This window comes from Oenanthe melanoleuca, chromosome 9 (assembly GCF_029582105.1).
Source record: "Oenanthe melanoleuca isolate GR-GAL-2019-014 chromosome 9, OMel1.0, whole genome shotgun sequence".
Lineage (NCBI taxonomy): Eukaryota > Metazoa > Chordata > Aves > Passeriformes > Muscicapidae > Oenanthe > Oenanthe melanoleuca.
The window spans coordinates 12517988-12544090 of record NC_079343.1 but is presented as its reverse complement, the minus strand read 5'-3'; the positions used below and the strand labels follow the sequence as shown (position 1 = coordinate 12544090).

Here is a 26103-nt window from a genome sequence, read left to right as displayed (position 1 = left end):
TGGATGAGTATTGCTATTTCTGGCAACTGAATTTACTAGATGCAAAACCAGGGCAAACACAGTGAGATTGTGTGGGTCAAGTAATGTTTTCTTCGTCTGTCTTCGTCACCACATGGAATGGAACCTGGCCTCATGAGATATAGTGAGAAAAGGAAAGAAAAGAATATTAATTACAGAATTGTTTAAGTAAATGAGCAATACTTTGTATGGGAGGCTGAACAAAGCTGTGAAACTATCATATGTGGTTAAATGATGAAATTATTGAACAGCTTAAACATTATAAATCTGTTGGAGGTTGCTTTACTTGGTAGCAAAAATACAATCCTTCAGTTCCATCCTGGACCTGAAATTGGCTCTTTTATTTTCTTTATCTGTTGGGATTAGTAAGGTACAAAATTGCAATGAATCTTTCATAAATGGATACAAAGAACAAAGTATTCCCAGATGTCTCCATGCAGCTAAATTTCTTGCACAGGCACCATGGGACTTTGGGTAGATGCAGCAATTTCTCAGTTGCAGCTAACATTATTTTTCTAGGAAACAATGTCCTATCCTTCAAAACTTTACTTCAAAATCATGACTGCATTGACAGGGCTGCAAATTGGTTGATCTGGAACTACTCCCATCCTTGTATTCTTCTCCATCCGGCTGAATAGATGAGTCTTTTCAGTGGGTTTTATTGCTGGGATACAAAAGGTGATTTCCAAGTTTTCTACAATCAGTTTAGGAAAAGACAGAACAGAATTGACTGCTATTACCCCAAAAGAACCAGAAACAGTATTCTTAAAATAGCCTTCAGTTGTGTTCATTTGCCCATGCTTCCAGCTGATCCCTGTCTCTCTCATTTCTTACCCACAATGGACACAGCTAAAGATGCTTTCTGATGTCCTTGTTCAGTTATAGAAAGCACTGGCAGCTGTGTTGTGCTTCTCAATCAGATACACTGCAAGAAAGGAACTAAATTATATAAAATACTACTCTAAATGCACTGTGCAAAGAACAAATAGCTTCCATTTCATGGATGAAAACATGATTGTATCATGATGTACTTGTGTTTCTTTTCTTGCCTTTCAAATCTTCAAAGTCTTTCAAATCTGAAAAGAATTTTCATATCCTCTTTGCTTTGGAATCTTCAGTAGTTTGCAAATCTCTGTGTCTCGAGCCCACAGTTAATGCACATTCATTGTTGATTTGGAATAAACTGTCACAGTTATGTCCCATAAGGTCCAGCACAGGTACTGTGCTGGCTCTCTAGCCCTCTACCCTTTGGCTCCTGGCATAAGTTGTTGGGCCAAACACAGCAAATAGTGTTTTATTTGAAAAATAAAAAAGGACCAAGTAATGCTCTTAATTCTCAGTTCTTGGAGCATGTGCCACATTTAAAGACATAGACAGATCAGTACATGTAAAATACTCTGCTAGGACACACAGACATCTTTTTAAAATGTTACCAGTTGGCATCCAGACCCACAGGAAACATCTGTCAGCTGAAAGCAAACAGATACATAAATTGTTTGTGTGGGAAGAACACTTCTCTTTAAAAATTCCTGGAATAAAATTCTGATTTTCTTGGGAAAGAGACCAAATGCAAACAATCCTAGTTATTTCTTCTGCCAGGAAGCAGAAGCATGTCAGTAATTTCAGACATTACTCCAGGAATGATCTCCCAGGAGTTCAGGAATGGTGTTGTATGATATGAGTAACCTTTGATTATATGGTACCTGTGAGTTTGTATCCTGGCTCACAGATTTCTTCAATTCACATTGGTCTCCTGTGGAAGAAAAAGCTTTTAATGTAGTCACCCGAGAGTGCTTTTCTGTTTTCCTTCCACTGTACTCTTCTAAAATGACGGTATGCAAAATTAATCCTATGTTTCCTCAGAAAGGAAAGAAATAAAAATGTTTGAGGTGGAAATTAGCATATCTGAGATGAAAGGAGCTGAGAACAGGAACAGCTTGAGATGAAGCTGGAAAATTCTTTATAGAGGGAGAATAGAAAGGGGGAGGAAAGCAGCCTTACCACACTGTTTTCCAGCTACCCAAGGAAAGTCAAATTATGTTTGTTTCTCAAGAGATGAATGATAAATTAACACAAATAAATTGCATTCACCATCTCCAATGTGGTATTTGTACTGCCTGGTACCTGGAGGAGGAGAGGGCTTGTGTGCAGTTCCACCTGAATATGGTGGCATAGTTCCCTGCCAGCAGGGGTGGGCACTCCCTCAGGTATGCCAGTTAAATCATCTGGCTCCTCTCTAAACTGCATCTGTGACATGGTCACCTCCTTAAAGCATCCTCAAATTAGTGCTAAAACAAAGTGAAATAAAAAATTTTGGTGGTGTGGTTGAAGTCCAGCTGTTCCACTATCTGATTCTGCATTGCTGATTGGGCTGCAACCTGTGCTGGAGGAAGGAAGCAAAGAAGAAGGGTCAGGAACATCTCAGATGATGTGTGATCCAGTAGAGGAGATTGGGGGACCTTGTGCCAAAGTGGTAAAATCGCAGTATCATTGATACAAATACTCTAATTTTCTTTGTTTCGGTGGAGACATGTTTTCTCTTCTAAATTATTATGGTATGCTGCTTGTGACTTACACTTTGCTTAGTACCATTTTCCCTTCTCTCTCACTTTATAGGGTAAACATTGCATTCTTGATGTTTCTGGTAATGCGATCAAAAGGTTGCAGATTGCCCAGCTGTACCCAATCTCCATTTTTATTAAACCCAAAACAGTGGAAAATATCATGTGAGTAAAAGTACCTCAGGCTAATTTGTTTGAGACTGTTGTATTTGACAAGCCAGATGCAAATTATATGCAGACAGTTGTTATGTTTGTGTTTTAAATAATATTTAATTCCCAGAGTTAATTTTTAGAAACTTTAAGACGGGGCTTCTAATCCAAGTTAAAGTGCTTGAAAACGAATGTCATTGTGTTAAATTCCATGCAACATAATGCCAGAACAGCTCATTTCCAGTACAGTCCTTGCTTGGTGTCTTTAGGGTTTAATCCTTTTACTAGGATTAATACTCAAACAGGAGTTTAAAACTTTAAAGACTCCAAGTATTTGATAGTGGTTTATAGAAGGTATAATGTTCTCACTTTCAGGGAAATGAATAAACGCTTAACGGAAGAGCAAGCCAGGAAGACATTTGAGAGAGCCATGAAACTGGAGCAAGAATTTACTGAACACTTCACAGGTGTGTTTTGCTTGTGACTGCTCACTTGCCAGAGTTGAAATTTTATTGCTTCTAACACGGGGAGATTGGTCAAGTCATGACCTTCAGGAGCCTGGAAATGAACCCTCCTCCTTCCCATCCTGACAGGCAATTGCTCCTTTCCTTTCCCTTTTGTTCTCTTCTGCAGTGTTTTTGTGTTTGCTGCCCTGTTCATTTATTTTCTGTGGCATGACTTTTGCCCTGTTCTTGTCCCACATCTTATGTGGGCAGAGCTGTGAATGCAGCAGACTGCTCCAGCTGGGCAGAGACCCAGGATGGGCTGGTCCCTTCACAGAGGAGGAAGATAGAGGAACCAGTAAATTTCCTGCCCAGTCTTCCTGCTGCCTTGTTCTCTGCATTTAGTGCTACACAGTTGTCAGTTTATCTGAAGACTGCACGTTGCTCTTCCTATAGCTCTCTGTCTACACCCAGAAAGTCATGGGGCTCTCAACATATCTTGAAAATTCCTCCTATTATAGAGTCCCTTACCAAACATCTTGCAAATGTGTCCAGTGTGTTCAGAAAATTGGGCCAAAAAGAATACTGGAGGATGTGAATTGACTCAGGCAAATTGGAACATGTGGCTAGGAAAAGGTTAAAAACTCATCAGTTGTATATATATATACTTGATAGGACAGTGGAAGCCACTTCCTGTCCCCAAGGAAGTGCTTTGTGTGTCCTGCAGTACCACTCTGTGCTTCACTGCAGCACAGAAACCAGGAATGTCCACAGGTGTCTGCTCCTTCAGCAACCAGAAATCCTCCTGCCACTCTGAGGGGAAGGAGCAGCTTGGCGTGGAGCAGCCTGGGTTCTGCACCAACAAGAGGGATGATTGCTGATTGCCACATTATGTTTTGCAGCTATTGTCCAGGGAGACACTCTGGAAGAAATCTACAACCAAGTGAAACAGATCATAGAGGAACAGTCTGGTCCTTACATCTGGGTTCCAGCAAAGGAAAAATTATGAAAACAGATTTTTATTTTTCATTTTCTAACTGACATCACCTACTACATCTGACGACTCTTAAGCCCTTCCAGTGGAGCCTGCCTCTAGTTCTTTCCAGCGTGGTTCATACCCTAACCATCACATTCTGCAGTTCCCATAATGCTTTACATTTGGTGTCTCTCTTAGTTTAAATAATTTGTATTATTGTGTGTTGTTGGTTTGCCATTTTTCAAACATGACAGTGGAATGGCCTGACCAGCTATTAGTTTAGGGTGGGGGTGGGAGGGAATTGCTTGGTAAAATTCCTTAATGTTTAAGGGAAAGTAACTTTCAAAGATTTTTCAAAAAAACTTTATAGACATTCTTTTAAAATTTCTTAATAATTGAAAGAAAAGTTGTATTCAAGGAAGTTGTAAATTATGAGTAACTTTGCACGCTTAACTTTAATAGCATGGTTTGGTCAGGGCAATCAATTCAGGTTTTATTTTCTGAGTTCAATCCTATTGTCACGGTATCTTTTTTCTTTCCAGGCAGTTAGAAAGAAACTTTCAAATTTTGAGTTAGCATTTTCATTAAGTCCCATTACTACTTCTAAAGGGATATTCATTTTCATAATTTCATATGGATATTCTTATAATCTATTTTTTCATTTTTTGCCAATAAAATTGCTAGGGACAAAGATGTGTAATGTTTTTAATCTTCCTCATGAAACACTATTTATAGTGTGTTACAGAAATTCTTTATAGATAATGGTCATCACACTTTTTGAGCCTAAAAATAGGTTTAGGTGCTAGGAAACCTGTATTTTTCAGATGAATGCCAAATTTCCATTGGCAGTAATTCAGAAAACAGCTGCAGAGATGGTCATTAGGGCAATGAGAGAATGATTCATAGCCTAAAAATGTGTGTGTTCTTAGGGGTCAGATTTTAATGAATATTTTACCCACAATAACTGCCTATTTTGTTATAATAAATATATATATATTAAACTTTCTTTAACTAAACTCTGTAACTATGGGAATTATTTTCTTTACATAGTTGCGCACACGTATAAATATATATATATAAAATATATATTTTTCTTTTACCACCTACTCCTAGCTTTTTGTTTTGAATAAAAATAAAAAAACCAAATTAGAATTTACCTTCCTTAATCACGGAAAAATCAAATGGGCTGTGATGGCTGGGCATGAAGTCCAGGGAATATTAGTACAAGAAAAAAATACATGCAAGTTCTCCTCTTTTCTACGCAATTCCGGGTGTTTGTCTTCCCCTGTCCCCTTTGTAATATGCATGTCTTAACCAAAGGGAGAATTCAGAATCAACAATATATTTTTTTTTCTGTACGTGTTCGTCTCGGATTGCACAGGCATAAGATCTTCCATTTGCAATGCACAAACTTCTGTGCTGAATGTTATGAATACGTTGTACCAAAACCTTCAATAATGAAATTCTCTAATTCGTATTATTTGGTACCTGCCATTGCTTGTTTGCAACTGATTGTTTTTGAGAGGGATGTATTTATGGCAGTCATGGGGCAGTCACACAACCAAATCAGTTTGGTTTGTAAAGAATTATCAACACTATCCATTCCATTTGTTAGAAAGAGGAGAACAGCTAATAAACTTTATTGTACAATATATTTGTCAAGTGTGTTTTTAATTATGATAAATACAGGTGGTGTAGCACTGCAGAATAATTGACCAAGACTGTAAACGAAAATCAGGTGTTAGAGAAACACTGGTGGCCACATTGGGCTACTGAAGTGACTGCATTAAAATCAGGTTTAAACTTGTGACACAATTATTGCTGATGATGGGATGCTAATGAGGCTTGCAGGAGGTTAAAGCTGCTGGTGCATGCCCCAGAAGAGTTTCTGATTTTCAAGATCTGGGAAATCAGGTATGCTGTCTTTCTGAGAGTTCCTGCCCATGAAAGAGCATGGTGTACTGGATTGATGCAGCTTTTCATAAATAATGTCATAAATTTTTAAGATAGTTAGAAGTGTACTGTTGTCTCCCTCTTTGAAAGTGACTGAGGTGTCTTGTGAGGTATCTTAGAAGAGCAACTCTAAAAAAAAATAGAAGGATATGAATCTCTATCAAATCTGCAAACACATCTGAGATCTCTGTACTGTATACACTTCTTTTTACCTCTTTTTTAACCCATCAGAAAGAGCCCTGTTCAGCTGAGTAGGTCTGTGAGGAATTGCTCTTTCATATGTTGGAGTGTCTGAGTAGCTGTCACGGAACTTTGCCCCCAGGCACTTGTCCTGTAGTAGCCAGGTATCACCAAACACTCCATTCTGACTGAAGTCCACAGCAGTTACCTTGCACTGTTATCAGGGGGGAGTGAAAACAAGTCTTCAAGAAAACCCAAAGGACTCTGGAGTATTTGCTTTGCATTTTTAGTTTTGTTTGTTTCCGATGTTACCTTTGAGCACTGGCAGAGAAGTTGATTCTGAGAGCCCTGAAGCTCCTTGTTGTCTTACCTTGTGTAATTGTCAGGTTTTGCATTGCTTAGTGTTTCTCTGGGTCTCATTTTTCCAGCATTGGGTGCTGATATATCTTTAATTCTTGGGTACACTTTTCTGTATTATGCATTGTTTTACAATACATATGCTTTGTTAAAAGCTTCTAATTTAACAACTGGAGCAATTAGGAAATCCAAATGGCATAAATGGCATCATACTGATGCATTACCACTCTTTTGCTAGCTCAGTGAAGGTATTGTGGATTTTCTTCTTCCCTGATAACCCAACTATTTGCAATTGCTATACACATACATGCTTGTTAAAGTAAACTGGTTGCCCTCTATTATTATTGTAAATTATATTATTTCCTTGTTGGCATTTTTGCTAAATTGTGCTGAAAATTAGGTCTGGAAATTTAATGTCTCCTTAAAGCACAGATACTCATAGAATTAAAAATGAAATAAGAAAATTATCTAAATTTTGACGAACTGTGCTTGTGTGATTGATTAGAGAGGGCTGTGTTTAGAACAGACCTCCTGTACAAAAAGGCTGCTCTTCTGCCTTCTAAACCATTCCCATGGAGGATCAGAAGAACCACAGGAGAGCCCTGGTACCAGATTTGTGTCTTACTAATCCTGCCCTTGCAGTCTTAAGCAACTGGTGCTAGGACTGTCAGTCTTGTCATCTGTATATGAATGTAAGCCCTGAAGCCCTTTCTCCCTGATGTTTGCAGATGTTAATTTGGCCAGTAGGAAGGGTACAGGAAGGATCTGAGCAATCCTTGGGTCCTTGAAAACATTTGGAAATACTCCAGTGGCACCAGGTTATTCTTTAACACTTAAGACAGCAAAGGGGCAATTAATTGCAAATGCTTTTAGGGAGCCAAGAATCAGAGTTCAGCCATAAGGTTTTGTCTGGAGGGATCATTCTCTATTTTTTGAAATTTTTTGAAAATTGAAATAGCAATTAATTGACTCAGCTGTTGCCTTACAGGTGCTAGTCAGGGTTAGAGCTAGCATCCTGCCAAACTGCAGTCAGGTAGCTGATGAGTGCTGGAGGCATCCTGCCACACTCATGGCTGTACAGGGGGATGCACAAAGCTGTGTGGCTCACACTCTCCCTGGGTGTGAGGACTCACAAGACACAGCCCTTCTGTTTCTGAGCAGCACTCAATGGCTTTTATCTAAACAAAGTGTTAGAGGCAGCTAGTTCATTGACTAATAAGAAATACATAAAAGGGCGGCACAAATGAGCGGTTGCTCTATGAAAGTTACACTAAAATTCACAGTAACTTTTAACAGAGCTACTGTCAGCAGTTTTGATTCTTTCCAGGAGAGAATCTTTCCTGGGACTTCCCTTAGACCTTACAATAAGTCAGAATGATTCAGCTATTTTATAACAATTGCTGTTATATTTCAGGAAATGTGCACCTAGCGTGTCTTTACCACCTGTGGAGTGTACAGGCTTTGCTGTTGTAAGAGCCTGGACTTCTGATGATGGCTTTATGCAATTTGTGACAATGCTGAGAATGTGGCATCAAGTGACTTTCTATTCTGCAGGATAAACTGCTTACCTTGAATCTCCTCCTGCTTCCTGAGCCCCAGGTATAGGGAATACAGATCTCAGGGTGAGGATGTGCTTCCACAGCCCTGCCCCTGCCCTGTGTGCCCGTGGAGCGGTTCATTGAGTGAAGGCTGTGGGTGGTGCCAAGGCAGTAGCGACCTCATTGGTGCCTCAGGTATTTTGCAATTTCCAGGTCTGATGTTTTTTTCCAAGTGTAGAGGCAGTGTGAAGAGAGGCATGCTTTCTTTTCCAGCAGTCATTGCCAGGTGACGTGTGCCGAGGTAAGCAGGGTGTATTTATATTGTTGGACAAAGTGCATTGGCAATTGAATGCAACTGATTTTCACCTAAGACCAGGCTGGAGAGAGCACTCTTGCAGGAGCTCTGGGAGTTCTGAAGGCTGAAAAAAAATCACAGATCCCAACACATTTACCATGAAGAGCTCCAGAAATGTTTTCTATCTTCTCTTCTTTCATGCTGGTAAGTGTCCTCTAAATACTTTTACTGTGGCATGGGAACTCTGTGGAATGTGACAGAGCAGAAGGAAACTCGAACCACTTCAGAGCCAATCTCATATGGTCAGGAAAATAAACAGAAGCAGTAGAAAAGGCTGTATGGAACACCATGTATAGATCTTGATTAATTCGTGTCAAATGTTGTATTTCCTCAGCACTGAATCAGTTTTTCTGGTTCACTGGTGTCTGTTTTTCACAACAATGAGCAGTTCTATGACACTTTATAAAAATAGAAATAATTGTTTTATTTCACTTCTCATGCTCTATGCAGTATGTTGGCTTTCTCCTGTCACTCACAAACTGTATTGGTGAGTGCTTTTAATTTCACCAGAGGTGTAGGTGCTGTTTCTGAAGCACTCTTCAGTTCTTCAGAAAATAAATACTCCTAGTTAATTATTTTCTTTTTTTTCCACCCCATTTTTTTTCTGTTGAAAGCCCTTGATACTGTAGTAGTAGCAGCTGTATACATGGGTATTTGATAAGATGTTACACAATGTAGTACCATTACTTTGAGGAGTTATTGGGATACTTGTGAGTGATAGTTATGGGTGTGTTAGTACTCTGAGCATATTTCAAATGGAATTTGCCAGCTTCTTCCATTTCAAGCTTTATAAATATCTGCTGGTATACAGAAAGGCCAAAATTGAGAATAAACTTGGGGTTCAGACACTGATCTGATGTTTTAAGCTGGTTTTCCTTGGCAGTAGGAAGAGAGGCTAACTGCAGGCCTTGTCTGATCAAGCCCATTTCAGATGGGCTAACTTGCAAGGAAGGAGCCAGGATATTGCCCAGATCTGACTTTCTCCTAACCACAAACTTCAGCAATTTGGAAACAGACCAATAAAGACTTGGTTTTGATGAATGAGGAAAAAAACAAGAGATTCAAGCTCTTTCACTATTTTGGCTGAAATACAGAGCTAAATGAACTCTGTTTCAGGTATATGGCTAATGATTTTTTTCATAGAGTTTATGCTTTACCCCCTGTGTGTCTATATATAAAATCAGAATGCTGAGGCTGAAAAATGCACTTAGCACACATACACACTAAGATGTTAACTCCCCAGTTTAATTTCTATTTGCTTATGTTTATAAAAAGAAAACCCCCAAATGAAAATCAAGATTTTTCTTCCAGTCTCAAGGAATTAATGGTGAAAATTTCACCCCAATAGATGAGGAAGTACAACATTAAGTTTCTGTGAGGTGTATTTTTACCATGACCTGTTGTGCCTTTCTCCCAACCCTCTTGGTTCTCAGAATTCCTGCAGCTCAGAGGTGGGCAGTTGTTTCTCCCTCTACTGGCATATGCTGCCCTGAAAGCTTCCTGTAAGCTTGCCAAGTCTGACTTGGTGTTTGTTGACAGCAGTAGAGTTGGCTCTGTGTCGCAGAGGAGCAGCAAGCCAAACCCACTGTTTCAGTATTGGATCTTTTGGCATCAACAGTCTTGTTTAGTCTGCAGCCACTAAGTCAGGTGTGCACAGAGCACTATCGGGCACCAGCGGAGTCATTTTTAACTTGCACAGTCAGATGCTGCATGGCACTGGGGGGAAGCAGGGGGCAGTTAGAGCTATTAGAAAACCACATGATAAATGGTTTACAACAGACTCCAGCATTAAAAATGGAAATTGTAGACAAGCAGTGGAATGTTGTGTCCCTGCTTACGAAAATGCCCGTGCCTGTTTGTCAGTTAACCCACGCTCGCGTTTCCATTTCACCGCGCTGTCTGCGCACGATGACATCTCCCTACAAAAGGTGTTTGTAGCTTTGGCACTTAGGAGGGTGACGTTTGGGGCCACTGAAAGGCACCTTTCTTTGCTAATTAATGGAAATCTCCACTACTCAACTGAAGTCTTTTCATTCATGGTTCCGCCCTTCCCTTTTCCTGACTGTGGTTATGATCTCTTATGAAAGACTGTTTTGAAGGGCCAAGTTTACTTTTTAAGTTTTCATAATAAGCCTAGTGGCAAGGCTTTTAAGCACCTAAGGTTGCTTCTTAAATTCAGACCTATAAGGGCTGGTGCAGGACTCCAGATACTAACAAGCAATACTCAAGACAAGAGTTGTCTTTGGACAGTCTCTTTGGTCTTGTAGCATATAATTTTAAATAATAATTTCACATGGTTTTAACTTGATTAAGATGGTGTATTCTGCAAGGTGTTTAAAACAGTCTGGATGGCCTGATTTATTCCATGGTATCTGCATTTCTTATGTCAGAAACAAATGCCATTGGATTTCAGTATCTGCATCTGATCTTGTGGTCAGTCCAAAACAGCTTCAGTATTCATGTTAATTGAAATGAAAGTGGGAATCATCTCTAAGGACTCATAGTGAAGTGAGCCCTGATTTTTTTTCTGTCTTGGGGGAGAAGGAAAATGAAAGTTTGTCTCTGAATGGTAAGCTCTGTTACAAAGCTCTAATGGGTTTTGTAATATTTTCTCTTGGTGTTATGTTTGCAGCTTTCAGCCTGGAGCGTGTCCGGTGGTGCACGGTGTCTGAGCAAGAACTTTCCAAGTGTAATGACATGAGCAAGGCCTTTAGTGAGGCTGGCATCCTTCCCCCTCTGGAGTGTACAGCAGGGGGGTCAGCTGCTAACTGTACCCAGATGATCAAGGTGAGCTATGAGTGACACCAGTGTCATCAATTTAATTTCTCCATGTACCTAATAATAATCCCCTGGCAAGGTGCACAGTTCTGTGGTGAGGGTGTGGCCATCCAGGCAGCCATCCCTCTGCTTCCTGGCATTCATGGTTCTGACAAATCAAGGCATATCTTTTTTAAAAAGAAGCACAGAAGTATGCATATGAATTTGAATGTCAGAATGGCCCCATGTCATTTGTCTGGCTGCTCACATATGGCCAGTCATTAGGAACACAGCTAAGGTTTTAAATATTTCCTCCCAAATAGTAATCTTTGATTTGGGAGTTGTGTCAGATTTATTTAACAGATATTTAAGAAGGGATGGAGCTACAAGATGCAGACAGTAGTTAAAGCTGTACTGCTTAGGCACTAAGCAGATTCTACTTCGATAAACTCTGGCTCAAACTTTCATTTCAGGGTCCTGTTATGGAAATTGCTGTATAAACACATGAGCTGAGTGTAATCAAATCAACTCTCCCAATACTAAGTACAAGAGAGAGGCAAAGCAGCAAGTGGGGTGAGCAAAGGGCAAACCTCTGTATTAAGCTGTATTAATTCAGAGTGTGCTCACCTTCCAAAAGTAGCATGCCTCTGGGGAAGGTTTTAAAGACTGTGAACATGTGGATTTGCAAAATGATGTATACAAAAGAATTCCCTCCTTTGGAGAGGGTAGGAGGTAAAAAGTGGATATTGGAAGAAGTGTGGAGGCAGGTAATCATGGTTGTCAGGTAATCACTGGCACAGTGTGGGGAAGGGAAGGCTGGGCTGTGCTAATAATGAATGTTCTGTGTAGATATGCCCGAGAACCAGGTTTTTGTGGAGATGCAGCCTGTCAAGAACATGAGGTGCAGAGCAAGGAAAGAAGGTCTGAAAGAATAGTTTGAAGGAAGATGAGGCAGATGATTGTGTGGCTAAAAAAAAGGAACACATTTCAAAAACTGATATCTTGTAATTTTTGTCAATGAAGCAGAATGGTTGTCTGACTCCTAAGACTACCTCATTACCTCTTGATAAATACTGTTCTTGAGCAAAGGTGTCAAGACTATTGAAGAATGCTGAGAACAGATACTGATACAGATGTGGATCTTACCTTGGGATTAGACAGGACATTTTAATGTCAGATCTTCCCCAAACCACTTGGCTGCATTGCACAGAGGGACCCGTTAGACTCTGCAAAGCAGATTATATAAAGGGCTGATGAGTGTCTGCCTCTGAAATACTCAGCTCACAGAATTGCATTTGCAAGCCATTGGAAATAGCAGGCAGGCAGACAGCATGAGTAAGTTGCTTTCTGATAAAATGGATTTTCACTGGCTTCAGACAAGACTTTGTCCTTTAGATTTCTTTTCCCCCCCTTATGCTAATAATCTACTAGATATTCAAGCAGGCCTACTCTGTGTAGGACTGTGTGGAATCCCTGAGTTGGCATCTGCACTGAACTCTGATCTTTGAAGCCAAGAAGGGAGCAGGACACAGTGGCTTGAAGACGCAGATGCTGTAGTAACATTGCATAACTTGGACTTAGACCTGTGAATGTGTTAGCACATGGATAAAGGAAAAAACCTTTTTGATTGAAGGTGTGTAAAAATTAAGAAATACCTAAATATTTAACTAGAGAACCTGACAATATTTGCTGTGACCAGAGCTGATTTTCAGCAGGTCTTTAAAACACTTATGTAGGTAATTCTCAAATGTTGTGACACACAAAAATAAACTTCCTCTGAAAATAATGAAGACAGTATTGCCATCTCATGTATACTTACTAAAAAATTGTAGGTGAGTCCCAGGCTTTTGCTAAATTTATTGACAAATGCTTGCTGGAAAAAAAAAAGGCCATACTGCTGTAATGTAATCTCAGCAATAATTGTGTGTTATTTAATGGAGAGATGTGTGGCCTGAAAACTAATTCATGTTAAGTACAACAATAGACCTTTTATGTCTTGTTGTGCTATTTTTACAAAAGCTATTTATTAGAGGTTCTGTGTCAAAACAGAGCTCAAAGGTTCAGCTTTTCAGTCAGAAAAGTGCTATTTCCTATGAAATTATGGCCCTATAACATATCTCTGTGGCAGTCCTTTCCATTTTTTTATCTGCTCTACTTTCAGTTCACCACCAATTGTAGAAGCTCATTTTGTTCTCCCTGAACTAATTTTCCCTGAATTAGCCTTCTAATTCCCACCTCCTCTCCTGATAGGTGTCCCTCCTAAACCACAGGTTGTGTTTGATTCCTACACTGTCCTGTTCTCTGACCCTCACCAGTGGAATATCACATATGCTTATTCAGAAAGATTGTGTCTGTTCTTGAAGATTCAAATATCTCCCAACCCCAAATCTGCTTCAGGTTCCCTTGGATTTGTTCAGCTCTCATTCATGAGAAGCAGCTCTTAGGACATCTGTTGTTTAAGCAAATTGATGAATATCATCTTTTTTCCTCCTTCAAGCCAAACAAGTAAATTATTTCAAATTACATGGCAACTTCAAATCTGGTTTAGATGCCAACATCAGCATATTACCTGTGCTCTCACACAATCCCTTAGAAATGTTCAAGCTCTTTATGTGGTTCAGCCTGTGGGAAGTTGCTGTGGTGTGCTAGGCAGTCCCAGCCCTGCCCTGACCAGTGCTTTGCAAGCTCCCAAGGGATGGAGAAATGAAATGACCCCTCCAGGGCCAAACCAGAGGTTAAGCAAACTGATAAGAAACTTGGAATCAGCTTAGAAATGCAAAATGTCACACTGCTGATTATTTTCTTGGCAGTATCTTTCTGTGTGAAATGCCCTCTCCTGGCTCCCACAGGTTCAGTACCCAGTGGGAGCTGGTTCTGCTGCCAGGGGTGTGTACAGCAGTTGTCTGGCCTTGCTGCTGGGGGAGCCCCCATCCTGTGCTATCCAGAGCAATCCTGCAGCTGCAGCAGGATCCCAGCAAGCTTGGTGGTACCAGTCAACAGAAAATATCTGGTGGTGTTGGACACCTTCCCCAAAGAGGATGCCTCAGATTTGTATTCTCCCAGTTTGAACACTCTTTTTAGATACTTTCCTCCTTCTCATTTGTACCTGCTCCCCAACTCACAAAATGCATGTCTGGCTTGTGCTGAGCTACAAGCCAGCAGGCTCTAAGGGTGCTTTGGAGTGCACTTCAGCACTTGTAGCTCCAAAAGATATTATTTTGAACTATCTGTGTATGATCTAAAAATGTATCTACTTTATGTAAATCTTTAAGCATTGGGGCACTAGCTATAGATGTGAAAGAAATTTCAAATTTAAGGGCTGGGCTTTAAGATCCTGCAGAGAGCTGCAGCATCCATTTCTAAGGTTCCTTTGAGCTATTAAGACTAGTGAAACCATCATTGTGGAGGGCTGGTTTCTGCAATGCTTCTGTAGGAAGGCAGCTTTGAAGGTCTAAAATCCCTCTTGGTAAGAGTTGTTCATAAATTTGTGTGCCCTTAAAATAACTGGAAAAAAGAAAACACAAATGCATATTAACTAAGGGCTTCTTCTAAATGCATGGGTACTCTGGTTATTGATAACTACTCATAATTAAGCTTTAACATGTATTCTGCCCTTGTCTGCACAGGATGACTTGGCAGATGCAGTGACCCTCAATGGCCGTTTGATTTTCCAGGCTGGAAGGGAGCATGGTCTGAAACCTGTGGTTGGGGAAGTATATGATCAAGGTATATTCTGACTAAATACCTTTTAGATTACTTAAATGCATAAGAAAAAACTTGTATTTACTGTTTGCATTCTACTTGGAGTCTTCCTGAAGACTCTAAACAGTGGGCAGTGGTCAGGTTCCCTCCTGGTTGCTCCTGTAATAGACTGGGGAAACAGGAGACACAGGGCTGTGGCTGAGTCTGTCCTGAAGCATTTCTGTCATAAGTTTGTTGGATTGGTTTTTGTTTGGTTTTTACTGTCTCTCTGCTTTCTGTGTTCTCTATTCCCTACTTTTCAGATTAATGAGTTGTTAAGCATAAATCACTAGGTTTATCTCTCAGTCCTATACATCAGAATAATTAGATTTTGCTTTTACTAATGTATGATTACCTGCTGGAAGAAAGGAAGTACTGGATTCTGCTTCTTCTCTGGGTGACCTTAAGCTTTGAGTTCCTTTCATGACAGAGACAACAATTCAGTTGTGACTTGTCATCCTGACTAAGGGCTCAGTATCAACATGTTTGTGTAGTTCAGAGCTGGATGATATCCCCCTAACTTTAAGATGTAGGGGAAGGGAGAGCTCTGGAAGCAGTTTGCTGGCAGTGCTGTCCCATCACTCTGTTGTGAGATGGAGCTGGATTTGTTTTGTAGCTGAGGTGTAGTGTTACCTGGCCAAAGGCATCCTCAGAAGGATGTTGGGGTCAGTCCATAGGCTCTTAGATCATCTGCAGCAGCCTCCCACCCCATTAAACACATCATGACTCTGGTGAGGGACCTGTACTTTGGCTTCTCAAAATCAAATGGGCCTCAGGATCCAGAGGCTGACTATCTCCATTAGTCAGGCTATGAGGTCAAATCAGAGAAAGCTGGAAGATATTTAATTATTTCTGATCTAAATAAAGTCAGATTGAATGATCTTATGATCACTTCAAACTCTCAGCTCTTGACTCTGAGTTATATTAAACTGTAAAACAAAGAGAACGAAATCAGCTGTGATGCTCCAGAGACATCAGTTGACTCTGCTGTTACAAAATTAAGATCAACTGGGGAGTAAATGATACTGGTTTTAATTCAATCCAAATATATTTAGAGTCTCAGAAAACTTCTTCCTGAAAGGAACCTCGTTTTCAAAGCAGAGCAACCTCCAAAGTTAGTGCCGATTGCCTGTGGACTAATTGTGTCTGTTAATTTTATAAGACAATTCACATTGAAAAAATTACTGATTCACAGTCAGCAGGTTATCAGTAAGGATGTGAACACAGTGATTTCCTTGTGGGTAGGGAAGGCACAAGAGTCCAAAAATCATTGTATGTCACTGTAATGCTGCTGTGGGGCTACTTAGGTGGTTCTCTTTCTTCCTGTGCTGCAGAGATTGGAACTTCCTATTATGCTGTGGCTGTGGTGAGGAGGAGCTCCAACATCACCATCAACAGCCTGAAGGGTGTGCGCTCCTGTCACACCGGCATCAACAGGACTGCAGGCTGGGATGTGCCCGTGGGTTACCTCACTGACACTGGGCACCTGGCAGCAATGGGATGTGACCTTCCAAAAGGCAAGAGTTACAAGGCAAAGGTCTCTTCAGCAGTGCTCTCCAGTGGTCTTGGGACTGACTCTGTGTGTGTACAGAAATGTGCAACTCAGCTGCTGCTTTGTTCTTTGATGCTCCTTGTATGATCCTGATGTAGGTCTGATGAAGACTGCAGGGTTTTGGTTTTTTTAAACTTGGAAATCATCTTTTAAAAAGAAAATAACTTGTACCTTCTGGGTCTTTTTAGAGATGTAGTGTGTGGATGTGTTAAAATGAAATTGATCTTGTTTATTCGTGCTAAAAATGCCTCATTCTAATTTTGCATTTAGCTGTAAGTGACTATTTCAATGCAAGCTGTGTTCCTGGAGCAAATGGTGTGAACTATCCAAAATCCCTCTGTCAGCTCTGCAAAGGGGACTCAGAAGGACAGAACAAATGTGAACAAAATTCCCAAGAGCAATACTATGACTACAGTGGTGCTTTCAGGTAAAAATCATGTTTATAAATTTTTTTATTCTATACCCTCTCCATAGTCATCATGCTCAGGCCTCACTGACAGTAAACTGAAACTACAAAGCTTCCAGTTGATCTTGTTAAAAAATCTGTAGTTTTGTTAGGATAGCCATGCTTTTAACCTGACTGATCAAAAGTAATTCTTAACCCACTATTTCAGGTATTCATTCCTGAATATTAAAACCAAATGGATATTTAGCACATATACTGAGCAGGGAAAGCCCACTGCTATTTGCTTTGTCCAGCAGCTGTTGACACAATCTGAGTGTTTCAGCAAGCTTTACTGACTCATCTTTCCCAGTAAAACCTGATGATCTTTGGAGCCTGAGAGCTGAACTGCTGCCCTACTTGGCTATTTCAGTTATCCCACCTTAGCTGCTCTGAATTATCAAGTTGTTCTGCCCTCCATTTTTGCACACTAGCCTTTATTTTCTTCCTTTCTGTCTGTGTGCTGTGTTGCAGCTCCCAGTCCCTGAGTCATAGCATTAACAAGGGCAGAATTTGCTTATAAGAAGCACTTGCTCCTCCCTGTGTATTCCCCAAAGGATTGTGTGGCTGCCTGAGATACAGAACTGTCCTGGACAAAGAAGGTCATGGTGCTTGTCCTAGGCAGCACTGAACATGTTGTTCATATTCACCAAATGACAATGATAGTTTACTTCATGCTCTAACAGCCACTAGTCTCTGCCTTGAGCAAAACTCTCAGCAGAAGGAAATAGGTCAGTGTTTGTGGCTGATGGAACAGAGCACAGAGCCCTTGGGCTGTCAGCCAGCGGTGGCCAGAGCACAGGGGTTTTATAATGCATCTTTGTGGTTGCATTTATATTTATCAGGTGTTTGGCTGAAAATGCTGGAGAGGTTGCTTTTGTGAAGCACAGCACAGTGCCTGAATATACAGATGGTGAGTAATTCTGAAGCTTGTTGAATAATAACTGCAAGGTCTGAAATACAGTGTTTGTAATGACAATATAATATCAAATCTTTGATATATTTTGAATTGAGGAATCAGCAAAAAATGCTGAAATAGTGAAAACAGACTGAGGTGTGCACCAGGAGATAGAGATTAAAAAAAAAAAAAAAAAAAAAGCTTGATAGGTGGAAGATGGAATCTTAAGCTGCTTTTGGAAAGACATCTTCAACAGCAGAAAACCCTTTTTTTATAGACCTGGGCTGTTACATTGCTCCAGCCTGCTGAGGAATTCAGTGGAGAGAGTTAACTTTCCCTATCTGCCACTATGTGAAAACTACCATGAGCATAACATTGCTTTAGTGTCATGGATCTGTCTGACCCAGGGGAAAAAAAAACAACAAAAAAATGTTGTACATGATCATAAACTAGGGATGCTCTTGATACTGCTGCAGGCCCCAGTACAGCTCAGTGCAGTCTCACAAATGTTACAGGACCAAAGGACCACAAAGATGCGCTGTGCAGTCAGGAATAGTTCAGAGATGTGCAGGAGATGTGTTCTGCTCCACATGTGCAGGTGAGGCTCGGAGCCAGCAGCACCAGCCCCACCTGATGTCTGTTCCTTAAGCCCATCCTGTTGATTTCAGGGAGAAGCGGCTCCTCCTGGGCGCGGCGGCTCCGCTCCCGGGACTTCCAGCTGCTGTGCCGCGATGGAGGAAGAGCTGATGTGACAGAGTGGGGCAGATGCCACCTGGCCCGGGTCCCCGCTCGGGCTGTGGTTGTGCGGCCTGACACAGATGGGACAGTTCTCTTCCAGCTCCTAAACCAGGCACAGGTAGGAGGCCCTTTCTTCACTGCTGGAGGGTTCTCCCAGCTGTCTAACCAAACTGCAAACAGGCTATCTGAGCACCTCTGGCTCTGCGGGGTTTGAAGGGGTGTGGGATGTCACACATCCCAGAGAGACCAATGTGTGACAGGTGCTTCTTTCTTCTTTAACATTACAGCAAAGATTTAATGGGTTGGGTGCCAAGTTTCAGATGTTTGACTCTGCAGTCTACGGTGCCCAAAATCTTCTGTTCCGAGACGCCACCACAGAGCTTGTTGCAATCACAGCTCAGAATTACCAGGCATGGCTGGGTGATGACTATCTTCGTGCCTTGGAAGCCCTGAGCTGCAGCCCCAACAGTAAGTTGTGTATAGATTCCTCTTTATAAGCAAGAAAAAAAGATAGCTGATAACACAAATCATCTTGATTTATTTTCTTTTCATTCTTGGAGTGTTATGGCATGGGCAAAGGTCACTTTTCAACCTAGAAACAGTACTGCATTGCAGAACATTTTCCTGTGCAAATTGGCCAACTCTGTTACAAGATGCAGGTATTTTCTACCCTTTTTTGGTGTATGAGAGGCATTAATCTGGTAAGCTGCTACTGTTGCCTCGTACTTAATTTTTTACCTGCTGACAAGGGGAGATAATAATGTGCTGCTGCACAAATGCCCAGGTAGTCTATAAAAATGGATGAAAGGATTCCTAGCAGAGGATTTCTTCCCTAAGCTGAAGGAAACCCTCAGTTGATCTTTATTGAAGCATTATGGTCTTTCCTGCTATCAGAACAAAGTAGAAATTATTTGACATGCATTCCTTGCAACTGAGCCTCCCAGATGTGATCTGTGCTGTGGCAAAGCCCCTCACCTTCCTGATTTGTCTCTTCTGGGCATTGCTTTGTGACTGTCAGATGTGAGGAAGCTTGTGTTCAGGGTGGCTTTTTGCTGCACTTAACTAACATATTATAGCTGGGTTTAATGGTCAGCAATTGTAGGAATTGTTGTTCCTTTGCTATGGAGAGTTTTGCAGTGTTTGCCCTGGTTCCTGGTCAAGTGTAAGTCTGAGCTGGAGGGATGGGGAGCAACACAGAAGCAAATATTTTTAATAACATGTAGGGGACACATGAGAGTGGGCAGTGTGAATCCTCGCTGTCTATTGCAAAGAAAGTGAATGTAACATTTGGTTTTCAATTTTGTGCAGCAATACCAGAAAGCCTGAACTGGTGTGTTGTATCCACTGAGGAGATTTGGAAATGTGGTGAAATGGCTGTTGCCTTTAGAAAAAAGGATTTGAAGCCAGCAATTCAGTGTATTTCAGCTGAGACAAAGGAAAAGTGCATGGAGCTGATCCAGGTAGGCTGCTGCAATCCTTGTGCCATAAACCAGATGAACAGAAGCTGCTCTATGCTGGGTGGGTGGGGTTAGGTTAGTGCACTCACTTTGCTGACAAGTAGGAACACTGGATTTCAAGGAGATGGTTCTTTAGCAGTGTGATGCTCTTTTGCTGTAAGCCTTGCCCTTCCAGGTGCCACAGGTGTGACCATAAAGGTGTCATCATTGTAGCAGGGAAAGTATGTGCTGGGTTTTTTCACAGATATCCTATATTTTATTTTTCAGAAAAAGGAAAGTGATGTTGTAGTTCTGGGTGGAGCTGATATTTACACAGCTGGGAAGACATATGGCCTTGTACCAGCTGCAGGAGAAAGTTACTCTGGTAAGAAGATCCAGAAACATAAATATTGACTTTATTTTTCCAGGTTGTTTGAAAACAGCACTAAAAGCACAGTCCTTTGTTCCCAGCCCAGCTGGGAAAGCTGTTTTCAAACAGCTCACATCATGGATAGACAAGGATATGAGATGAGCTTCTACAGTGATGCTACTTTCATCTGTCCTGCTGCAGGACCAGGCTGGGTCTTTAGCAATTTTGAGTCTTTTGCCTCTTCATTTGTTTTTTGAATTCTGAAATAAAAACCATTTTCAGTGAAAAAAATCAGTATTCACCAAGGCAAAATATTTTTAAAGGAAGCAAAAATGCAGAAATTGCACAGTAGATTCTAGTTAGAAGCAAATTCTTCCTGTCACTGTGACTGCTTCAGAGTCACTGATTCAAAGAGGGCTTGTGTCCACAGTGTCACTAAGAGTGTTACAGAGTTTAAATTTGCTGCCAAACTCATAGAAGTTTTAATGCAGGTTTGAAGTTTTCACATAAAAATAACTTCTTGAAGAAATTTTCTGAGTTACTTTTCAGAGGTATGTATTTATAAGAGCTGATGGGAACAAGAACACTTTCATCATCTTTTCTGTAGATTATTCAGCTCAGGTGTGTAGCAGTACCAGCTTACAGAGCAGAGGTGAATGCAGCAGTGTGAGGCAGCCAAGTGCAGAGTAATTCCAGGTACCTCCATGCTGCCTGACTAGCAGATTGTTGGTGCAATTGAAGTTGCCACCTTAGAAGTGTAATGAATCCACAGATGATCACTGAGCTGTGGGAATGTTTAAGGGAAGCTCTAATGTGTTGTGTTTTTATATTTTACAAGCTAATGACAGCAGCAATGCATACTATGCTGTGGTGTTAGTGAAACGAAATCTGTCCAATGCATTCACCATCAGTGACCTGAAAGGGAAGAAGTCCTGCCACACAGGATTGGGGAGAAATGCTGGATGGAATATTCCCATTGGGATACTAATTAAGAGGGGGATTATTAAGAACAGAGACTGTAATATTCCTCAAGGTAAGACAACAGTATTACATATCAAAAAGATAGTAATAGTCTAATGATAAACTTTAATTAGGGAAGTGTTTGTGATATTTCATAGTTCCAATACACTGTTAGTTGTCATCTAGCTGACTAAATCCAGCTCTCAGCCTGGTAAGTGTAAGTTGTGCTTCAGCCCTCTGAGCATCCTACTGTCTTTCCACTGTATTAGCTCTAGACTGTCCATGTCCTTTTAACACTGAGATCTCAGAGCTTGCTACAGATGCCAGAGGAGAACCTTCACTTCCCTGACTGCTCCCCCAACACACGCCATTATCCTAAGCACTGATGATGCATCCCTCTGCCCTGGTCCAGGATTTTATTGCATTTATTTTCAAACTGCATTAGGTAATGAAACAATGTAGCCCAACAAGAAAAAGATCTGTAAACACGGAACTCCACATTCTAATTTTGCTTACCTATTTCTTATCTATCACCTAGGAAGCTCTTTGGTTTGATTACACAGTCAGCTAAATAGTGCTCTGAAAATATTTTAGAAGTTCTAGTTTGTGAACTCCAGTAAGGTAGCTATAATTTGTATTTCTAGTTCTACTGAAATCTCCATTGGTTATAACTTTATGATGTTATATCTGCTTTTTTTTGTGAAGAGTCCACACATTCCACTCCTTATATTGTTTTTGTCTTTCCCCAGCTGTGAGTGAGTTTTTCTCTGCCAGCTGTGTGCCCTCAGCTGAGCAGCACAATTACCCAGCAAAGCTCTGTCAGCTGTGTATTGGAGATGAGAGTGGAAACAACAAATGCAGTGCAAGTAGCCAAGAACGTTATTACAGCTACAGTGGAGCCTTCAGGTAACTGATGCCTACAGTTGTCATTTAGTGTGCCAGGCTGCCAAAATGCAAAGAGCACCTGGTGTCCATCCCAGTCAGCAGGTTATTGTTGCTGCAGCAGGTGCCATAGATGAGGTGGGATGTGTGTCCCCAGATGTCCTCACCAATGCAGGTATGGGTAAGGCATTGCACTGGCTCAGCACACAGCCTTTGCAGCTTCCTTCCTGTCCTTGCAGACAGCCAGGTGACCAACAGCCCAACCCATGTCTGTGAACAGAGCACCCACCTTCTGAGGACCAAATAGATGGTTGTTGGCCTCCAGTCTTGCTTTAATCTAGTGGGATAGGGAGTCTGCCACTCTGCATGGGCAGGTCATCCATAGGGAGCTCTAGCAGGGAAGCAGGCACACAGTAGCCAGGATCTGGCTGCTGTAAGTCCCTGCAGAGAGTGACAGGCTCGTGATGGGGAGCCTGGAGTCTTCACTATGATCCATTAGTGGCTGTAGCTGAAGGTAGATTTCTGTACAGCACAAATAGCTATGGCCAATGTTCAATTACCAAATCCTCTTCAAAACAAAGTATGTTAAAAATAGAGGGGGGAATATCAAATGGAATAAATACTTTGTGCAACAGTGTACATGTACAGATGGGGCCATACCCAAGGACTGTGAAACTCTTAGAAGTTAGAAGAAGGAGCACTTCCTTTTCCTGACCTTCACCTTGGAAGGTAACGGTGCATGTAACAGCTGGCAGAGAGCTGCCTTTTTCCTTCAGGGGAGGAGACTTCAACAGCAGCTGCCTGGTAAATAATGAAGTGTTAGATTTGGGTAACTACTGTTTGCAAATCTATTTAGTAGAGTCCAGCTGCTCTGATGGGTACATGCCTTGCAGGCAAACTCCAGATCCTCTGCTCTACTTCATGGACTAACAGAGCCAGCTCCCAGTCACCAGATGAATGAGCAACAAATGCTGTTACAGGATGTGTGAGCCTTGCTCATAATTCTAAGACTGTGCATTTGATAACAGTGCCCACACAGTCAAAATTTGTATGGAGGTCACTTCTCTGGTTTTTCTTACTAGCTTTGGGTCCAGTACATTTGTTTGCAGGAATGCTTGTAAAAAAATTGCATTCTAAACCCATGAGTTATTAAAAAAATGTGGTTCACATAAAGATCCTTTGAATTGAAAGCATTTATATCTTTGACTTCCTTTAGGTGCCTGGTAGAGGATTCTGGGGATGTGGCCTTTGTGAAGCACTCAACAGTGTTTGAGAACACAGATGGTACTTAATTTTACATGTCTCTTTATTATAAAGAAATTACTTTTTCTTGCTATTCATTCAACCATTCATTGCTTGACAATGACCAGTTTCTTTTTTTTTTTTTTTTTTTTTTTTTCCCCAGGTAAAAACACTGCTAGTTGGGCCCAAAAGTTGAAATCCAGTGATTTCCAGTTACTGTGTCCAAATGGTGCCCGTGCTGAAGTCACCCAGTTTGCCGACTGTCACCTGGCTCAGGTGCCAGCTCAGGCTGTTATGGTTCACCCAGATATCAATGTTTTTGCTCTGTATGGACTACTGGACCGAGCCCAGGTACTAATAATTCATTTATTTTTGGGGGCAGTTATAAATGGTCTTGCACAGTCCAAGGATAAAGACAATGGGACCATGCTGCCATATCCTGCCTCATGGCACTGGCAGCATGTGCACAGCCCTGTGGGGAGTGTGACACAGAAGGTAACTCACCCAGTAAAACCACCCTGGTGCAGAAGGAATTACAGCTTTTTGCCCAGCCACTGGTTGCAGTGGTAATTTCCCTGGAGCTTAAGGTGTTTTTCCATGGCTTTCCCCCATTTCTGCTTTACTTTGATATGTGCAAGAAACAGAGTATGTGCTAATGGTTTTCCAATCTTCCTTGGACTGCAGCAGAACTTTGCTGGGTTTGTTTATGCTGCAGCCATGTACATGGTAAACCATGCAGGCTGAGTGTGCCTGGCTGTCACAGCGAGGTTCCTCCTTCTCCACCCTGAAGTTAATTAGTTCACAATTAAGACTGAGCAGTATCTCTGTGCTAGGCTTCAGTCATGCCTGTAACTCCTAGGCACCAAACCCTATATTGCACAACAATATTGAGGCATGAGAATTTTTTTACAGCTACAGCTCTTTTTCTAGATAATAACTAAAAACACAAAATCACAAATGCTGTTCTTGTAATTGCCAGTGGCAGAATTCTGTATCTGATCTACTGGAGCATCTAAAAGCAAACATGCAAGACAGATTCTGCAATTGTGTATGAATTTTTCATCTACAAAATGGTTCCTGTCATCTTTCATGCTGTATGACAGGAACATGGCACTTCATCTTGCAAAATGCTGAGAATTTTTCATTATTTTCAGGTCTACTTTGGAAATAGCAGCAATGGAAATGGATTCAAAATGTTTGATTCTTCAACTTTTCAGGGAAAAGACTTGATTTTTAAGGATTCTACTCTTGAGATTGTGCCAGTAGAAGAAAGGAGAACATACACAGACTGGTTGGGGAGTGAATATCTTGAGTCCCTTGAAGGGATGCAAACACCCCAGTGCTCTGGGGCAGGTAATAAGATACCACAATACTCACTCATGGCTGCTGTCATTCCCCTGCTTGTTTTATGTCAGATACAAGGCTTGGACTAGCACAGTCCAAGTGGAACTTCCAGGCCACCTCTGCCCTGCCACCTTCTCTTCAGAAAAGCTGCTGTCTGGATAACATGCTGTGCTACCATGTGAATGCCTCTTCCTGCCTCTTTGCAGGGCAAGTGCCAACAGCATCTGCTCATCAGGGAGTGGGGTAGGGCTAGAAGCTCTCCCTGTCTGTGTGGATGGGGTGGAATTTGGGGCAGAAACCAGCAATACAATATCAATATGGTTTTCAAGATCAGTCTTAAACTGGAGCATCTCTGCCATTGTTGCTGATATCGAACCACCCAGGATTCCCAAGAACTGTTAGATGGATTCCATGTTTCTGACCTGGAGAAGAATTTCTTGGAAGGCAATATCAAAACTCTTGTCTAGTGAATTCTCTCTCTAGTGGCCTCCTGGCTGGTTATGTTCAGACTCCACATCCCTGCTTTACCCATCCTACCGTGTTTCTCCTGAGCTCTATTGCTACAGAGGTAAGTGCACAGAGAATGGACAGGCTGTGAATAGAGGCCAGTCCAGCTTCTGCCATGGACAAAATCTTCTACCTTCCAGCAGAAGAAAGTAGGAGGAATTTCCAAAGTCACTGAATGAATAAGAAGCCCAGAGAGACTGGAAGGGGGACCACCCTTTGACAGAGAAAAGAACAAAACCAAATGTGAGCATCCACTGAGCTTATTGACTTTCCACACCCAGTGCTCTCATGGCTGGCCAGAGATGTCCTGTGTCTTTAGTTTGATGCAGCATTCATCAAGAACCTCATGACTGTCCTCCTTCCACACGGGGCAATCCTGAGTGCCTTGCGCATGAAAATTTTATTTGCTGTAGGTGAAACAAAGTACTTCACTAAAGTACTTTTACAGTAGAATGTAGCCATTTGTACTGGCTGTAGCATTCAGGTTTTATTTTTATCCATAGCTGCACTAACCACAGATCTTGCTGTGCTGCTGGCAGGCACTGTCCTCCTGACTGCAGAGACCACCTCATGATCCTGGGATGAACAGACATTTGGTGGAATAAAAACCTGGTAAAGCCAGATAGTAATCATGTAAATAAGTGAATATAGCAAATAAATATGAGAAGTAACCACATTTTAACCAGCCTAGTAGCTAAACTAC

The 26103-nt window shown here is 41.4% G+C and overlaps 2 protein-coding genes across 8 annotated transcripts in view; both read left to right on the top strand.

Moving 5' to 3' along the window:
• The window catches only part of DLG1 (discs large MAGUK scaffold protein 1), a 139323-nt gene extending 133523 nt beyond the window's left edge, over positions 1–5800 (top strand). For all 6 annotated transcript variants that reach the window (XM_056498726.1, XM_056498725.1, XM_056498724.1 and 3 more), the window contains 3 exons: positions 2635–2744; positions 3105–3196; positions 4075–5800. In XM_056498726.1, coding sequence (XP_056354701.1) covers positions 2635–2744; positions 3105–3196; positions 4075–4181 — 309 coding nt within the window. In that variant the 3' untranslated portion in view covers positions 4182–5800. The remainder of the gene's footprint in view (positions 1–2634; positions 2745–3104; positions 3197–4074) is intronic.
• Positions 5801–8428: 2628 nt separating this feature from the next.
• MELTF (melanotransferrin) lies at positions 8429–26076 on the top strand. Of its 2 annotated transcripts, XM_056498593.1 has the most exons (16): positions 8429–8675; positions 11164–11318; positions 14915–15014; positions 16364–16546; positions 16852–17008; positions 17869–17936; positions 18590–18777; positions 18947–19127; positions 19968–20119; positions 20384–20480; positions 21304–21498; positions 22175–22331; positions 23524–23591; positions 23713–23900; positions 24704–24902; positions 25904–26076. In XM_056498593.1, exons 1-16 carry the CDS (start codon positions 8630–8632, stop codon positions 25972–25974), a joined length of 2205 nt encoding a protein of 734 aa, XP_056354568.1. In that variant the 5' UTR covers positions 8429–8629; the 3' UTR covers positions 25975–26076. The 2 variants fall into 2 exon arrangements, with proteins under 2 accessions (XP_056354568.1, XP_056354567.1); XM_056498592.1 differs by having other exon boundaries at positions 8430–8675; positions 24704–26076.
• Positions 26077–26103: the final 27 nt, after the last annotated feature.